Source organism: Triturus cristatus, chromosome 9, assembly GCF_964204655.1.
Source record: "Triturus cristatus chromosome 9, aTriCri1.1, whole genome shotgun sequence".
In the NCBI taxonomy this organism is placed as follows: domain Eukaryota; kingdom Metazoa; phylum Chordata; class Amphibia; order Caudata; family Salamandridae; genus Triturus; species Triturus cristatus.
The window spans coordinates 1,262,346,896-1,262,365,257 of record NC_140592.1 but is presented as its reverse complement, the minus strand read 5'-3'; the positions used below and the strand labels follow the sequence as shown (position 1 = coordinate 1,262,365,257).

The window sequence follows — 18,362 nt, the reverse complement described above, 5'->3', positions numbered from 1 at the left end:
GGGGAAAAAAGTTCCGTTGAATGCCGGCGCAGGGGATATTCACAAGGTGAGGAATCCACAGGCAGATACTGTATCCACCAGACAAAGCGTTACCGAAGGTAACTAACTTGTTCTTCACATCCTTCCCCTGTGGGTCCACTTTCTTATAATTTGGGCATTCCCCGGTATTATGCTCAGGCACCTTTCATGCCGTTCATTCCAATGACTCAGTTTTGGCCACTCCCGACACCGAGGTTCTCGACGCACATTCCATCTCCGGAGGGAAAGTAGGACTACTCGCCCATGCCGTCGGGCTCCGTTTCGGCGCAGTCTGAACTTCAGTCGACGCCGCTGTCTGCTTCTGAAGGTCCTCCATCGACGCTGGCTCAGAGGTCTCTGATGCCACATCTGGCCCCGCTGACACCGACTCCGAAGATTCGATTGAGGCGGGAGGCTCAGAGGCTTCTGGAAGAGGAGAAATTCCAGGAGCAAGCTGAGGAGGGGTTGATACTTGACTCAATAGAAGATTTTGCAGGACTGCAAGAAGCCAGCGGGCTTGACATTTCACCAGAGGTCAAATTTAATATTTTGATGGAATACTGAATTTTCCTTAAACGGTGAAGCCTTAGTTTCCCTTCAATGAGGCTCTAGTGGATCCAATTTTGGAGCTTTGGCAGAAGCCATGGTCTACCCCTGCTGTCTCATGAACTGTGGCAAGGCACTACAAGGTGGCACCTGGGGATCCTGTATTTTTAACTTCACATCCTTCCCCTGAGAGCCTTATGGTTCAAGCATCTTGTTCCTCAAAACAATCCTTCCCTTCTACTCCAGGGGATAGGGACTCCAATAAGTTGGGACAAAGTGCGTAAAAGGTGTTTTCGTTGGCCAGCATGGCCTTTAAATCGACTAATGACACTTGTTTAGGTCATTGTATTCTGCCAAGGAGGTAATACCCAAGTTGCCAGAGGATGTCCATGGTCACTTCGTGAAGGTGCTGTCGTACACACAGACTGCAGCCCGTCAAGTCCAGCCTTGATACGGCTGACTCCTTTGCCAGGGTAATGGGCTGTTCGCTTGCAACTAAGAGGCATGCCTGGTTGAGAGGGTCCGGCTTTTCTCCAGATGTCCAGGCTGCGCTGTTGGACCTTCCTTTAGACTGATCAAGACTTTGGGGCCAAGGCCGACTCAGCCTTACAGCGATTTAAGGATTGCAGGGCTACTGCTAGATCTTTAGGCTTGCAGTCTCAGCCTAGGGGCTTTGGTTTCCGAAGGTTTCGGGGTTTTGAAACGGCGGATCCTTTTCAAGGCCGTCAGTAACAGCAGCCTCTGTATAAGTCATATAGAAGGAGGGGAAGAGGTAGTCTGCGAGGGGCTGCTCGCCTACAGGTCTACTCCTCTGCCCCACATCCCCTCTTCCCCCCCTTCCTCCACCCACCCACCGGCTTTGCGGGGAAGCCGCTCTAGATCCCCCCCCCCTGTCTTGGAGCATGTTGGTCCTGTTGGAGCACAGGTGTCCCATCTTATGCAAAATTGGAAATCTGTTACGTCAGATCTTTGGGTTTGAATCTTATAGAAAATGGGTACGCCCTTTCCTTGCTGTAGTTTCCCCCCTCCTTACCCTCCTCACCAGGGTTGGTGTTCAGAGGAGCATCTGGTGCTTCTGCAACAAGAGGGCCTGTCCCTTTTACAGAGGGGTGTAATAGAGCTTGTTCCGGAGCAGGAGAGGGGTCAGGGATGCTACTCCCGGTATTTCCTGATCCCCAAAAAGGACAATCGATTGCGACCGATCCTAGACCTCGGGGTCTTGAATTTTTACGTAAAACCGGAGAAGTTCAAGATGTTGACTCTAGCTCAGGTTCTTCTGGCGCTGCAGCAGGAAAACTGGATGGTGTTGATCGATTTACAGGATGCGTATTTTCACATTCCCATCCTGAAGTCGCATTGGAAGTATCTCAACACTACCAGTTTGTGGTCCTTCCGTTTGGTCTTACATCCGCACCACAAGTCTCTTCACAAAGGAGATGGCGGTGGTAGCAGCACATCTCATAAGGTCGGGATTCCTGTTTTCCCCTATCTGGATGACGGGCTGCTCAAAGCAACGTCGCCAGAGATGATGGTGCAACATCTGCAGGTAACAACTCTACTGTTGTTCGACTTGGGTTTTTTGATAAATGTACCCAAATCTCACCTAGTGCCCTCTCAGCGCAACCTGTTGATAGGGGCGGTACTAGGCACTACTCATGAGTCGTGCTTTCCTACCTCAGAGGGTTCTAGACATCCAAGCAATGATCCTAATGTTTCAAGATGGAGTGGTTGTTCCAGTCCTGAAGATTTTGCGTCTGATCGTTTCCTGCATACTGTTGGTCAACCATGCACGCTGGCACATGAGGGCACGCCAATGGTGCCTCCGCTAGCAGTAGTTTCAACACAACCGAGATCTGAGGGAGGTGGTCAGAATCTCCAGAGAGACACCAACTGATCTGTTATGGTGGAGTGTTTCAGGCAACCTGACACAAGGGAAGCCATTTCAACCTACTTCACAGGTGGCCACAGTGATAAAGGATGCCTCCACTCTGGGGTGGGGTGCTCATCTGGAGGATCTGGATATCAAGGGTCTTTGTGCTCCAGATGAAAGGTTGCTTCATATTAATCTTCTGGTATTGCGGCCGATACGTTTGGCTCTCAGGGCCTTTCTTCCCTCCCTTCGCGGTCAATCAGTTCTGGTCCTGACTGACAACACCACCACAATGGGGTACATCAACAAACAGGGAGGAGTAGGGTCGTATCGTCTCTACATAGAGACTCTGCGGCTCTGGTCCTGGGCTCAGGACCACCAGATTTGCGTAATTGCAAATCATCTGGCCGGGGGGCTGAATGGGCGTGCGGACAATCTGTCTGCAATACTCGGCCCATCACGAGTGGCGTCTTCACCCGGAGGAGGATCACCGTATTTTCAGAATGTGGGGGTTTCCGCAGTGGACCATTTTGCAACTTGCGAGAACGCGCACTGCCTGTGGTTCTGCAGTCTCCAGATTTCGATGCAGGGTGCGTTGGGGGACACGTCTCAACTAGATTGGAGTCTTCGGCTTCTTTACGTGTTTCCTCCATACCGTTGATTCCTCGGATTCTGAGGAAGATTTGCCAAGACCGGGCCCAAGTCAAATTGATCACCCCGAATTGGCCAAGAAGGTTGTGGTACACAGACCTTCACCTCTCATCGCACCCTCTGCTCTGTCTCCCTCTCAGGGCAGACCTCCTCTCGCAGTCGCTGGGGCAGGTTCTACACCCCCACCTCCAGAGCCTGCAACTTCATACCTGGATATTGAACGGGGCAACCTGAGTTCTTTCTCTCTCCCACCGGATGTGGTGGATGTTATATTATCGGCCAGAAGACACTCCACCAAATCTGTCTATTCCTGTAGATGGGCCAGATTTGTTAAGGGGTGTGGAGAGATTTCAATTGATCCTTTGAAGGCCCATTTGTCTGATGTTCTTAGTTTTTCTCTGTCCTTGGCTCAGCAAGGTTGTGCTGTGGTGACTGTTAAAGGCTATTTGTCTGCTCTATCTGCCTTCCTTTGTTTGCCAGACAAGCCATCGTTGTTTAAACAGGGTGTTCCAAGGAGAAGAAACATAAAAGGCATCACCATTCTAAACCCTCCTGCCATTCACAGGAGCATCAGTCAATGTCAAAACCATCAGCAGTGCCATGCTTGCTCTCAAAGGGATCAACGGCAACTCCAACACACAAGGTACAATCATCTACCTTATCAGTATAGTTACCAACGGTGTCAAGTCCTTTCAATGTCAAGACTTACACTGCTGCATGAACAAGTCAAGTAAGACCGACGTCAACCCCTTCGACGTTGGTGAAGCTCAAACCATTCAGCGTCAAAGCGTTCCAGGGCACCATCCTAGACATTAAAATTGTACCATGCCTCTCCACCCACTTTGTCTCCACCTACTTTGTCTCTAGCACCTTTGACTTCAAGACATTAGATTTCCTTAATACACTCCATTTCTTAAGAAGAAGCAGTTGATCCCAGAGAAGAGCCAATTATTCCTCAGAAATCAAGGCTCATTATTCTGGCAGAGGACCCTTTACCAGGTTCCTCTTCAGCCTTTTAATCTACCACCTCTACCAGATTCTCAAGGAATTTGCACACATTTAGCTCCTCTATCTCCGCAAGGACCCTCGCTCATATTGGTTCAGAGACCAACAAAACCAATTTCTCCTCTAACATGAGATCCACTAGGCGTAAATGAAAGAAAAGATCTCCATCATCTCAGAGTTCAACTCAGTTTGACACAGATGTGTCCAATACACCGTCTTCTCCTCATGCACCTCCAGTAGATGTATTGATTTTTCGAGGCATACTTGGCAGAGAAGCAGCTAAACTGCACATTCAGATAGGCGTTCCTGCCACAATCGTCTCGATCATCATCATGGAGACGTTAAAAACGAAACCTTCTCTGAGACATGCACTTCCACTAGTTTCAATTTATGGAACTAGCAGAGGTTAAATTACTAATTCCGGTCTACTTTGAAGTCCCCAATACCAAAACCTCTTAAAAAGTATAAAGCAACAAAACAGAATCCAAATTTTCTCGAACAAGATTCTAAACCAAATGTTAGGAAGAAGCAGCCTTCTGCTCTGGAAAATGCAGGTCCCCCTAATAGCAAAAAGATGGATGTAGTTGGAAGAAAAATCTATGGATATTTTCTTCCACCTGCTCTCAAAACTGCCAGTGATTCTGCACTACTAGGAAGATGTGACAAAGCCTTATGGCAATCCTTACAGAATTTTGCAAACAACTTGCCAAAAAGATTTCAATACTTCCTTGAAATTTTAAATGAAGTTAAACTGGTCTCAAACCAAGTTATATGCACTGCACAATTTTTTTATCAGACAAGCTTCCTGGCTTCGGCTCACAGCGAGGCCCAACTAAAGATTTTGAATCTTCCATTTGCAGGATCCATACTATTTGGTTCTCATGCAGATGAGGAAATGGAGGGGGTAAAGAAATTCTGAGATGCTTAAAGCATTAGGATAATGAGATAAAGCATTTTATACATTAGTATTCACAGCAACCTTATTGTGGCAGATGTCAACAACCTTGCAGAGAGCCTACTCGGGCAATGTTTTGTTCTAATAGGCAATGAGACCAACACTTCATCTGCCGTGTTTGCCACTCCAGTGGGAGGGAGTGTAACAAAACACCACGAGGCGTGAAGAAGGATCACAACAGACACGTGTTTTAAAGATTATACAGAATTGTAATACTCTTCAGTTCATGTCTTCTCCGTCCCTTAATTCCACCCAAAAGAGCTCCTCAACCTCGTCTGCCTCAACTAAAAATGAAGGTTTTATCACTTCTCCAAAAACAGGTAATAAAATCAGTTTGTCCATCACAAAGTGGAAAAGAAGTCTATTCAAAATATTTTTGGGTTTAAAGAAGGGCCCCCAACTAGAATTCCGGCAACTATTGGGTCTGAGAAATGGCAACAAATATATAAAAGATATAAAATTTAGGATGCTGACTTTGTCATATCTGTCCCCAACTCAAAGACACTTATTTTCGCATTACAGTGGCATAGAATCGGAGTTTCTCAGATTTCTGGTTGGCAAAGCCCAGTGCAAAGTTCTCCCTTTTGGTCTCAAATTGACCCCAATAACTTTTTTTTAAATGTATGATGATATTAGCAGCTTTCCTCTGCATCAGTAAATCCTACATCAATACAAGCACAAAAAGACTTCAACTCTCTGTCAAATTATTAGACTTCTTAGGACTTCTGGAAAAATGTACTTCAGCGCCAGTCCTAGTACTATCATACCGGGGTGCATCTCTGAATACAATAACTGGAGTAGTGTATCCCTTGGAGGAAAGTGTCTTTCATTTTTCAAAAATGTCTCCAGCTACCCCATATCGCAAATATAACAGTAAGGAAAGTGTCTTCGCTTCTAGGCTTCATGGCTGAATGCAGTTTTCTGGTACTCAACACTCGACTTGGGAGCTCATTGAGAAGAACGATCAGTTCAGGGTCAGTGGTCTCCTCAACAGCAGCTTTTCCATATCTATGTTCTAGAACTGAAAGCAGTCCATCTAACTCCTAGAGCTTTCTATCCAGCTCTATTCTCAAACAGAGTTCTAGTGCAAACGGACAATACCACAACAATGTAGTATTTGAAAAACCAGGGAATAATGAGATTGAGGACATTGGCATCAGAACCTTCAGCAATTTGGCATTGGTCAGAAATCTGTCACTTCAAGCAATTCACTTATTAGCAAAATCATCAAGCAGATGTCCTCAGCAGACAATTCCATGCGAACCACGAATGGGAACTGTAGAAAGGTGGCTCTGTATATACCATACCAAAATGAGGTATATTGTGCACAGTCCACAGTATCACCGCACTCTCTATTTGTGGTAGTGTGGGCAAGCAGTAAGGCTTTATCAGAGGGTAGTGATAAGCATTTGTTGTACACACTCAGGCAGCAAATTATGTCACACACTCAAAGACTGAACTTAGACCAATTTGCTTGTATCAAAAAAATTAAGTGTTTTTATTTCTTGAACCAAGCCAAGCCTGGTGCAGGTAAGTGAAATAATATTCTGCAAAATCTCATGCAATGTTTTACAGTTCAATGCAGGTTCAAATGCAGTTGGTTGAATTACAGGTAAGTCAATATTTCAAAATTACTTTTCAGTCACTTTACTGATTACTTTGTATGTTACTTTTTAGATTACTTTTTCTACTAAATGTGATATGCCTAGATAGCACACAGGGAAATTTCCTACAGAAAAGGTAAGTAAATCAGTTTTTGTACATTTGCAGTTTTTCAGTGTTTCATACAAACCAACTACACACTTACAAAACTTTTTAAGGAAAACAGTAAATGCAATCCTGTGGGAGGAAATAAAGTTATTGATTTGCAGGTAAGTACACGTTTGTAGGAGTTGGTATTCTGGGATCAGAACCATGGTTCCCCCAGGGTCAAGGATGCACTCTTGAAACAACCTCATGATGCCCAATGTTATCCTATAGGGGGCCTCCGGTTGATGGCTGCTCACAAGCAGGCCACGAGGTTGTGGGAGCAAAGCTCCTGGTGTCAGGCTCAGGGCCAAGGGGGATGCGATTTAGCACCCAAAGTACACCCGCCGGGGCGGCCGGGTGCAGGGTGCTGTTTTGGCGTCGGGTGCCCTGTTGTTTTCAATGGGGATTCTCCGGTTCCAACAAAGACTGCAGGCTCGGGATGAAGATCTTCTGGTGGTGACCACCGGTTGGGAAGTAAGTTGGGTTGCTGGGACACCCAAGGCCGTGGGATATCGAGTGCAGGGGGTGTCTTTAGGCGTCGGGTCTTCTTACCAGCTCTGGGCGCAGTCAGAGGGATCCTCCAGAAAAAGACAGCAGGCGTTGTTTTGAGATTCGAGGCAGGTCAGAGATCACCGGATCTCGCGTTAGGATCGCCTTGTGGTGTGGGGCCACTCGAGCCATGAGTGTCTGGTGCAGAGTGGGTGCAGACTCGCGGTTTTGACCAGAGTCTGTGGGTGAGCAAATCCGGTGCTTACGAGAGACAAAGTCTTGGGTTTGGAAGCTAGGGCAGGTCATTCGGGTCCTTGAGGGCTGCTGGCTACAGGACACACAGGGATTTCACTTGAGCAGGTTAGAGGTGCGTACAGGCCTGTAGGACTGGAGCCAAATCAGTGAGCGTCGTCCTCTTCTTAGTTCAGCACGGCTTCTTCTGTCCTCTTTCTCTTCTTCTGGTCGGTTCTTGTCTAAGGAGGCAAAGTTCAGGGATGCCCCTAAATACTAGATTTAGGGCCGTTACAGGTAAGTAAATGTTGTGACCAATGGGTCCCTTCCATGGGTAGGGTACACCCCCCATTTCCGGCGATGCTCCTGCCCAAAGTGGGGGCCAGAACCGGTGGGGTCCAGTTGCTGGAAGCCGCAAAGGCCTGGAGTAGCTCACAAAGGCGGCAAGCCTTTGAAGCTTCCCCTTCGTGGATCCTGCCCATCCTTGGCACCTCGTCCCAGGATGTTCATTGTTTCAGACCCCTGGGAGCAGCAGGCTTTCGACCCAGGGGTCTGATGGTGACCGCTGACGAGCAGCCACTCAACCAGGACACTAGAGTTAGGTTGTTTTTCAGGAGGCATCTCTAAGATGCCCTCTGAGTGCATTTTTCATTAAATCCCACACTGGCATTAGTGTGGGTTTAATGTGCTGAGAAGATTGATACCAAACGTCCCAGTTTTCAGCAAAGCCATTATGGTGCTTTGGAGTTCGTAATGACAAACTCTCAGTACCATATACTCTTTTTGGCATTACTGAACTTACAATGTCTAAGAATTGGCTTGGAAACTGTAGGGGTACAGGGGTCATGCACCTGCACCCTCACTACTGTTATAGTGCACCCAGCTAGAGGGATGGCTGACCTATGCCAGGGCAGTAGTTTGTAGGTATGGCACACAGGAATGTGTGCCATGTCGACTCTTCACTTTGTTCTGCACCAAAACTTGTGGCCTGCAATGGCAGTGTGTGTAAAGGTAAAAGGCCTCTAAGGGTGGCACAATAAGTGCTGCAGCCCTTAGAGACCTTCCCTGTTCACAGTGCCCTTCGTACCTGTGGTACCATTTAGAAGGGACTGACATGTGGCCAAAGAGTGCCAATTGGGTTTTTTCTCAATGCAGTTTTAGGGAAAGAACATAGGCCTTGGGTACCTGGTTGGCAGGATCCCAGGGCACACTCAGTCAAAGTACATCAACAGTTTGGCAAAATGTGGGGGGCAGCCACGCAAAAAGAGGGGACTTACTCAGAGGAACTCAACAATGATGTTTTGCAATTCATTTTTCTAGTTCGGGGTTTCCCAGAAATAGATATATTTGCAGACAAACAAAATTATGTTTCCAGAGTTCATCAAAAGGACATTTGCCACAATCAGTGGCAAATGTCCTTTTGATGAACTGCTCGAACAGACTTCTTTACGCTTTTCCACCAATCCCTCTAATATGAACACTAATCAACAGGTTAAAACCTTCTCCCTTGACAATGATCCTGATGGTCTCAGAGTGGCCGATACAATGGTGCTATCCAGAGCTACTTCACCTATCGCTAAAACCTCGCAAGAAACTGCCATGCATCCACAACTTCCTATGCAGGATGGGAGGCAAAGTCTTGCATCCCACTGACAATCCTTTGGCAGCTTGGTCCTGAGGTCATATGGTATGGACATATAAATGTGCCTCCTGACTGTATGGAAAGAAGCTAAGAGACCATCTACCAGGAGCTCTTATACTTTCAAATGGGAAAGATTTTTACTTTGGTATCTCGATAGAATTCATGACCCTCTATTTTGCCAGGAAAAGGTATTGATTCCCTGTTGACTACACTTGACAATGGACTGCAATTTTTTTCAATAAAAGTACACCTTGCTACTATAACAGCATACAGAAATCAACGGCTTTTCTTCACAATAACAGTCACCAGAAACGTAGTGGAAACAGAACGTCTGCTCCCACCATAGGAGCTGAATATGGTTCTTTCCAATCCTATGGCTCCTCCTTTTGAGCCCATCCATGAAGCCACTTTGCAGCATCTTTCATGAAAAGTTTCCTTTTTCGTTGCATTTAATTGCAAGCCTCATCTACTCAACCCTACTTGGTTTTACACCACAACAAATGTGTGTTAAGAACACATCCTTACTTTCTTGGTAAAGTTGTCTCAGATGCCCTTGTAAATTAAACAATTTATCTCCATGTTTTCTTCCCCAATCTTACTCCAGCTGAGAGATCACTTCATATCTAGGAAACACTCCAGAGAAGGGTTTTTATTGGTCAGGGAAATTACTAGGCGCTGTGCTTAATAGACACCAAAGTCTGAAGGGATGCAAAGTCAGTATGGTGCAACTAGGAGAGGGGAGATGCCCTATAACCCCTCAAATCAGTGTGAGTAAGAACATCACAGTGCAACATGAATCAATGTCCTAGGCACACATAATAGTGGGTTAAACAGTATGTAAAATAAATGCAAGCACTACAGTATAATAGCCATTAAAGGGGAGAAATATCTTCTGCTATGTTGAGCAATGTTCAGTCCTTTAATTTTTTTTTAAAAGCCAATGACCAGAAAACCAGCCGACATGTGTTTAGTCGCATGTGGAAAATTGTTCCGCGACTTCCTCAGAGCGCTCAGCCGGTGATAATTCCAACCCGGCTGGGCATAGAGCAATTAAGTTGACTCGGGTTGTTTTAAAGTTATCAGACATGCGGTAAAAATGAACATCTGGCACGTAATGGATCAATTCTCGATCCGTTGCCTATGGTAATTAGGTCATCAATATGTAATGTTCAATGTGGACGAGCAGGGTAAAAGTAACCTGTGTAGCGGGGCGCCGTGAGGGAGTTTCTGCTTGTGGAACGGATAATTCCAAGGACGCGGGTGATCTTGGGGCGAGTATGCCAAGGAACCCTCACGACGGATCACTGTGTTCCGTGTTATGGACACCATAACAATTTTCCACATGCGGCGAAACGCATGTCGGCTGTTTTTCTGGTCATTGGCTTTTTAAGACGAGCATTAAAAATGCAATAGGTCTCGCCTTAAAGCCATTTGCTTTGCTATACAATACCATTAGCAAAGCAAATGGCTTTAACTTAATCAAAGGCGAGACCTATTGCATTTTCAATGCTTGTTAAGGTTTGGTAGCAACCACAGAGTCAGAGTTACAGAGAACTGAGTGGGCATAAATATCCATAAGAACTGCTCTTGGTTCTGCATAGGTTTGCCCTACGCCCTTTGCTCCTCCTTTCACCCGCGCACTGCGTATAAGACAAGCTATTTATTTTCGCGCTGTAACTTGAAGACTGAGCTCACGTTTACAAATAACTAAGTCGGCATGCATATCCATAAGTACTGCTCTTGGTTCTGCATATGTTTGCTCTATGCCCTTTGCTCCTCCATTCACCCGCGCAGTGCGTGTAAGGCAAGCTTATTTATTTTTGCCCTGTAGGTTGAAGACGGGGCTCAAAATGAAGTTGCGCAGTCAGATAAATAAATGGGGACCACCTGGTGCCTACGCCTATAAGCTAATAGTGATAGATAGCCATGTATAAAAATCGGAACGTTTTAAGGTTTGCAAGCAAACAGAGTGACATTTACAGAGAACTGAATGTGCATAAAATCAATAAGTACTGCTCTTTGTTCTGCATATGTTTACCCTACGCCCTTTGATCCTCCTTGCACCCGCGCAGTGCTTGTAAGACAAGCTATTCTTGCGCTGTACTTGAAGACTGCGCTCACGTTTACAAATAAATAAGTGGGCATGCATATCCATAAGTACTAGTCTTGGTTCTGCATATGTTTGCCCTACGCCCTTTGCCCTTTCTTTCACCCGCGCAGCGCGTGTAAGACAAGCTATCTATTTTCGTGCGGTAGGTTGAAGAGTGGGCCTACGTTGAAGTTTCGCAGTCAGATAAACAAATGGGGGGCTACCTGGTGCCAACGCCTAGAAGTGGGGCAGTGGGCCTCCATGGTGCGGCTAACACACACTGCAATTTAAATATAAAAATAAAAACAACGCCGAAACAAAAGAAAACTAGGGTGCACCCACAAGTTGGTTTTAAACACAATGTGGAGTGGGATGAAAACAATTATTGCTTCAGCCAACAACAAACAAACTTGTGGAGTACATAAAAATTAAAACACACTGGCGGATTGAAGCGTGCACTGGTGCTAGTCTATGCGATGGAAGCTTGCACTGCTATGGGTTAAGTAAGGGCCCTGGAATGAAGCTTACTCTCGTGCTCCAAGCCATTTACGTTTGTACTACTTTCGATTAAAATAGTGTTCTTTTAAGGATGCTTGCACTGGTACTACTCTGTGATACAAGCTGGGCTGCTGAGGATTGCTACCTTCAAGGATGCTTGCACTGCTGGGGAATGTCCTTACGAGAATATACCTTTGGTGCTGCCTTTGCAGCCAATGAGCTTATCTCACTGGACAGCTTCAGTTTTTTTCTGCCCTTCCCCATGGCTTTATAATAAATTCTCGCGAGCTTTCACCCATAATTACTTTTTAGCAGCGTAGAGCCACCTGGGACAAACACTTGTAATTGAGGCAGCGGACATTTATGGCGCGGATAACACACTGCAGTAATGATTTTAATGTTTGGAAGCAACCATAGAGTGAAATTTACACATAACTGAGTCGGCATGCATATCCAGAAGTACTGGTCATGGTTCTGCATATATTTGCCCCACGCCCTTTGCTCCTCCTTTCACCAGTGCAGTGCTTGTAAGTCAAGTTATTTATGTTCGCGCTGTAGGTGGAGACCGGGCTCAGGTTGCAGTTTTACAGTCACATAAACAAGAGCCCACCTGGTGCCAACACCTCTGAGTGGGGCAGCGGGCTTCCATGGCGTGGCTTACACACATTGCAATAACGTTTTTAAGGTTTGGAAGCAACTACAGAGTGAGATTAACAGAGAACTGAGTGGGCATAAATATACGTAAGTACTGCTCTTGGTTCTGCATATGTTTGCCCCGCGCTCTTTGATCCTCCTTTCACCCACGCAGTGCGCGCAAGACAATCTATTTATTTACGCGCTGTAGTTTGAAGACTGAGCTCACGTTTACAAATAAGTGGGAATGCATATCCATAAGTACTGGTCTTGGTTCTGCATATGTTTGCCCTACACGCCCTTTGCTCCTCCTTTCACCCGCGCACTGCGTGTAAGACGAGCTATTTATTTTCGCGCTGTAGGTTGAAGATTGGGCTCACGTTGAAGTTTCGCAGTTAGATAAACAAATGGGGGCCACCTGGTGCCAGTGCCTAGAAGTGGGGCAGCGGGCCTCCATGGCGCGGCTAACACACACTGCAATTTAAATATAAAATTAAAAACGCCGAAACAAAAGAAAACTAGTGTGCACCCACAAGTTGGTTTTAAACTCAATGTGGAGTGGGATGAAAACATATTGCTTCAGCCAACAACAAACAAACTTGGGGAGTACATAAAAATCAAACACACTGGCGGAATGGTGGGCACTTCCTGCTGCAGGCAGTCAGCTTGTCCAAAGGAGCCCTCGGGGCTAATATGTGTGAAGCCAGAGTGGTTGGGGGCTAAATCGCGCCACGTCCCCGATAAAACAAGAGGGAGAGGAGGAGAGCGGGGGAGTGCTGGGAAAAGGCGCTCTCGGAATGCCTGTGTTCATCTGCTTCACGGCTGTCCTGAAGACTTTTCTTATCTGCGTGTTAAATAAACAAGCAGATAAGAAAAGTCTTCACAACAGCCGTGAGTCAGGCGAGGCAGTCCGGGTGGGCCGGACCAAAAAGCGAAAAGGAGGCACCCTGAAAACCTTATTTCTAATGGCAGCGCTCCGTTTAACATAAACGGTGACGCAGGCCAATGGGAATAAGGGCCGGGGCTTCAAGCCCTTTTCAGAAAGTACTCATCAGCATTAAATCTCGCCAAGCGAACTGCGCAGGTGCGCAGCAACGCTAGGCGAGACCAAAAAAATGAATATTGCTCAACATATCCGAAGAAATGTCTCTCCTTTGGCTATTATACTGTAGTGCTTGCATTTATTTTACATACTGTTTAACCTACTATTATGTGTGCCTAGGACATTGTTTCACTTCATATCTAGATTTGAGTTCTATATAGATACAACGAAATCTATTCGAAAAAGAACATATATTTGTTTTATGATTGATGGTCCTTTACGTACATGTTTAGCATCCTCCAAACAGACCATTTCTTGGTGGATAGTCTCCTGCATTGTATGTTGCTACCGTCTGGCAATAAAACTTCACCTAGTAAACGAAGAGCCCATTCCATTGGAGGAAAAGCATCATCTGCTACTTGGTATGCAAATGTTCCTCTTTCAGAAATATGTATGGCAGCAACTTGGACATTATCTATATTTTCACCATAGATTGTCTAGATGAAGATTCTCGAATTGATCCCTTGTAGTTCAAGCAACTCTGCGAAATGTATTTAAGTAAACAACTGCTTAACTTCTCTACAAGCCTTACTTGTATATAGTGTTTCCCTTTCTTATATTGACAGCCTCATAGTGGTGATATGCTTGCTACTCTGTTCTTTGTTCATGACTATCAGTGAGAATCCTATGTTGCAGAAATAAATGCTACTCACTTGTAATCCTAGTTCTGTATTGTGGGTATTCTCATTGAAGTCGTGAACAACCCTCCCTCCTCCCTGGCTGTCAGTGTAATACAATATAATACATCAGTACACAAATTTCTCTTTGGTATATGATATCCTTCACATTTTGGGACAGTTCAAGTTTGAGGGAAGGTCACTCCACTATTGATAAGTCATCCAAACAATTACTGTGATTACTTTGCTTTAGGGCCTCTCTATACATCGTTATTCACAGCATGAGGCATAATAATCTCAGACAAATTAGTGCTGTGAGTTGCTGCCTGGAATTCTGACAAACACCCAGAAACCAATGACGTAGCCACAAAATAGGACCGATCATTATGTATTGGTAGAGAATAAAGAGAACCACTGAAACTATCGGGCAGTAAAAGAGAAGTGCCATTTGAAGTGCAAGAGGCAAGGAAGTATACATCCCTTTATTATTTTTTCCGCATAAGAATGGAATGTTGAGGCTGGTAATGGCCTTGCACTCAGACGTAACTAAAAACAAAAGAGGCTGGGGTGCAAGAAGGGCAGTAGACTTGGGTAGAGAAGTGTAATTACTAATTGGATGGCCCCTAACCGCAGAGACCAACGTGCAGTTCAGGACTCAACATTTGATGCCAGTATGTGAATCTATAATTGATATCCATTTCCAAAATGTTGTTTAAAGGTTAGTAACTGGTTTCCTTTTGATTGCTCATTATTACTGAATAGGCACCAGAAACTTCCAGGAGACCATCTTGTAAGTGAAAAAGGCAGAGTTTATATTGCACAGTTTTATACCTTCTGTGGTCTTGTTACTTAAGTGGCCATTTCTGTTCCCTTGTAGAGGACCTGTATTGTCTTTGGTGGTGAGCTCAAATGGAGAGCAGTGTTTTAGTGGTGGCATTGATGCAAGCATCCAGTGGTGGAACATGCCTAGTCCCAACGTTGACCCCTATGATACATATGGTAAGTGTTTGGCGGAACTAATTTTCAAATTTGGTCTGTAGTATGTGTTTTTTAAACAAGTGTTAATACATGGAATTGGACAGCATATTTGCCACCGTCACAGACTATTTTGCAGCCCATGAGCGATTTCTTTAATTTTAAGAATATCATCTGACCACAAGTAATTTTATTGGAATAACATGTATCAACAGTAGTGTGCACTGAGTTAGCATATCCATTACAAATGTGTGTAAAAAAGTGGTATTTCATATATCCAAGATTCATTTAGTTAAATGATGCCACACTTTCCCAGATTGGATGGCTGCTAATTGCCTGCAGCTGAACAGGAATAAGTTTGAATTTCTGCTTCTTGGTTAGGACTTTCACTCCTGGGACGACCACTAGTGGTCTCCTTCCCTTTGGCTTTCTCCTTGTCCTTGCACCGGGAAACCCCATGGGGTAGCTGTGCATTACATATTTGTTAAATTAAAATTATATTGTCCCAAGTTGGTGGTCAAAAACCTAAGTGTCTGGGTGGATAGTGCCTTGATTTTGAAGCACTGGCGAAAGCGATAGTAGGTACTTGCTTCAAACTTCTACGTAGGCTCAAACCCATTCTTAGTTTTATTTAATTCCCTTTAAATACCCCCCAAATCAAGGCATCGTAGGCATCGTTCAGGTACTAATTTTTCCAGGTTGGACTAATCGAACATCTTATACCTGGGTTCCAATAAGGCTGTTATTAAAAGACTACAGAAGGCCCAAAACCCCACGGCAAGGTTGCTGTTTTCTCTTCTGAAGTATTTCCCGGTCGCTGGCCTCATTCACAGATTTCATTGGCTCCCTGTGGACAAGTATGTTCATTTTAAGGCTTTGTGCATGAGCCACAAGATCTTTTTCTCCCAGGGAGCCCCCATTTTGTTCAATTTGCTGTCTCCGTACCTACCCCCATGGCCTCTGCGCTCAGCTGATCTTAACCTGGCTTGTGTGCCACGTGTTAGAAGAATAAGCGTGGGTAGCCGTTCCTTCTGTGCAAATGCTCCTGCCCCTCTGAAACGCACCTCCTTTGCATCTTAGGAGTATTCAGAACCATTGGTCGTTCAGGAAATTCCTGAAGGCCCGACTGTTTTTCATCTAAGTACTCTGTGGGATACCTTTTCTGTCTGCCCATAATCTTCAGTTTTATTTTTTTCTTAGACTAGCCCTTTGACGCTCTAGCATGCAGTTCTGGTGCTGATTCTGCATCCTGCTCAAACCTCATCTGGCCAGTCTCCTGTATTCCTGTCTACCAGCAGTATGCTGAGACAGGCTTTCTCACCAACTTATTCATTCTTTGCATCTTTAACATTGTTCAGTATCTCCTTTGCAGGCTGCGTGTTTTGGTGCAGAACAAAGAGAAGAGTCGACATGGAACACATCCCTGTGTGCCATGCCTACAGCCCACTGCCCTGACATAGATCAGCCACCCCTCTAGCTGGGTGCACTCTACCAGTTGTGGTACAGATGCAGTAGCCCTGTACCCCTACAGTATCTAAGCCAATTCTTGGACATTGTAAGTGTAGTAATGCCATTGAGAGTATATCGTACTTGGAGATTGTCATTACGAATTCCACAGTACCATAATGGCTTTACTGAAAACTGAGAAGTTTGGTATCAAACTTCTCAGCGCAGAAAACCCACACTGAGTGGAATTTAATGAAAAATGCACACAGAGAGCATCTTAGAGATGCCCTCTGAAAAATGACCTAACAATAGTGTCCAGGCTGACTGGCTGATCTCTAGCTTCCACCACCAGACATGTTTCTGAGCCCCTGGGTGGAAAGCCTGCTGCTCTCGGGGGCCTGAAACAATGCATATCCTGGGACGCGGTGCCAAGCCTCCTCCCCCAGGATGGGCAGCGTCCACGAAGGGGAAGCTTCAATGGCTTGCCACATTTGTGAGCTTCCCCAGGCCTTTTGCTGCTTCCAGCAACTGGTCCAGACTGGTAAGAGAAACCCAACGTCTAAAGACAACCCTGCACCCAAAGCCCCCCGGCCTTGGGTGGCCGAACCGACGGTGTCTCAGCATCCCAAGGCATCCCAACTCACCTCTCCAACCAGTGGGCATCTCCAAAAGATCTTCGTCCCTGAACCTACAGTCTTTGTTGAAACCAGAGAATCCCATTACAATCAACAGGGCACCAGACGTCAAAACTGCACCCAGCCGTCCCTGCCCCGCTGTGGGTGTACTTTGGGTGTTAACTCGGATCTCCCTTTGCCCTAAACCTAACACCAGGAGCTTTGCTCCCACAACCCAGTGGCCTGCTTGTAAGCAGCCACCAACCATAGGCCCCCTATTCCCCATTGGATAACATTGGGTCTCAGCACTCTGCACCCCACCACCCTAGTGCCGCTGAGGGTGTAACAAGAGTGCATCATTGACCCTGGGGGATCCCTTGTTCTTACCCCAGAAACTCAACCCCAAAGACCGAGTACTTACCTGGTAACCGTTAACGTAATTACTCTCTATAGGAACCTATTGACTGTTTTCTCTGACAAATGTTCTAAGTGCGGAGTTGATTTGTATGGAAACCTGAAAAATAGCAATTGTGCAAAACTGATTTTACTTACCTTTTCTCTAGGAAATATCCCAGTGTGATATCTAGGCATATCACACTGAGTAGTAAAAGTAACGGAAAAGTAATCTGTACAGTAATTTCAATACCTTGACTTACCTGTATCTCAAACAACTGCATTTGAACTTGCATTCACTTGTAAACATTGCATAATCTTTTGTAAAGCATTTATTTCACTTACCTGCGCCAGGTTTGGCTTGGTTCTAGAAATAAAATAACTTAACAATATTTTTATACAAACAATATTGGTCTGAGTTCAGTCTGAGTGTGTGACATCATTTGCTGATTGTGTACAACAAATACTTACTACCCTCTGATACAGCCTTACTGCTCACCCACACTGCCACAAATAGAGAGTAAGGTGCTATCTACTTTTACCTCTGCCTTCCTTTGGGGTTCCACTGGACTCTGTGCACACTATACCTTATTGTGGTGTAGTATACATAGATATATTTAAATCAAGGGTGGGGGGAGGTAGAAGGACCTTCCTTAGAGTCCGTCATAATCAATGGGGAATTTATACATAGAGCAAGCTTCATACATTGGTGGATCAGCGTTGGGATATAAAACTTTGCATTTGTTGTACAAACTTGGTTACCACCTGATCACATGACAGAACTCTTAAATTGCCTTTAGGATTCTGATGTTTTTGAATTGACAATGTTTCCAAATGAC

At 45.3% G+C, this 18,362-nt stretch overlaps 1 protein-coding gene across 3 annotated transcripts in view; it reads left to right on the top strand.

The window, feature by feature from the left end:
* Positions 1-18,362, top strand: part of STRN3 (striatin 3) — a 900,588-nt gene that overhangs the window by 650,066 nt on the left and 232,160 nt on the right. For all 3 annotated transcript variants that reach the window (XM_085627373.1, XM_085627372.1, XM_085627371.1), the window contains one exon: positions 14,973-15,094. In XM_085627373.1, the coding sequence (XP_085483499.1) occupies positions 14,973-15,094 (122 nt within the window). The remainder of the gene's footprint in view (positions 1-14,972; positions 15,095-18,362) is intronic.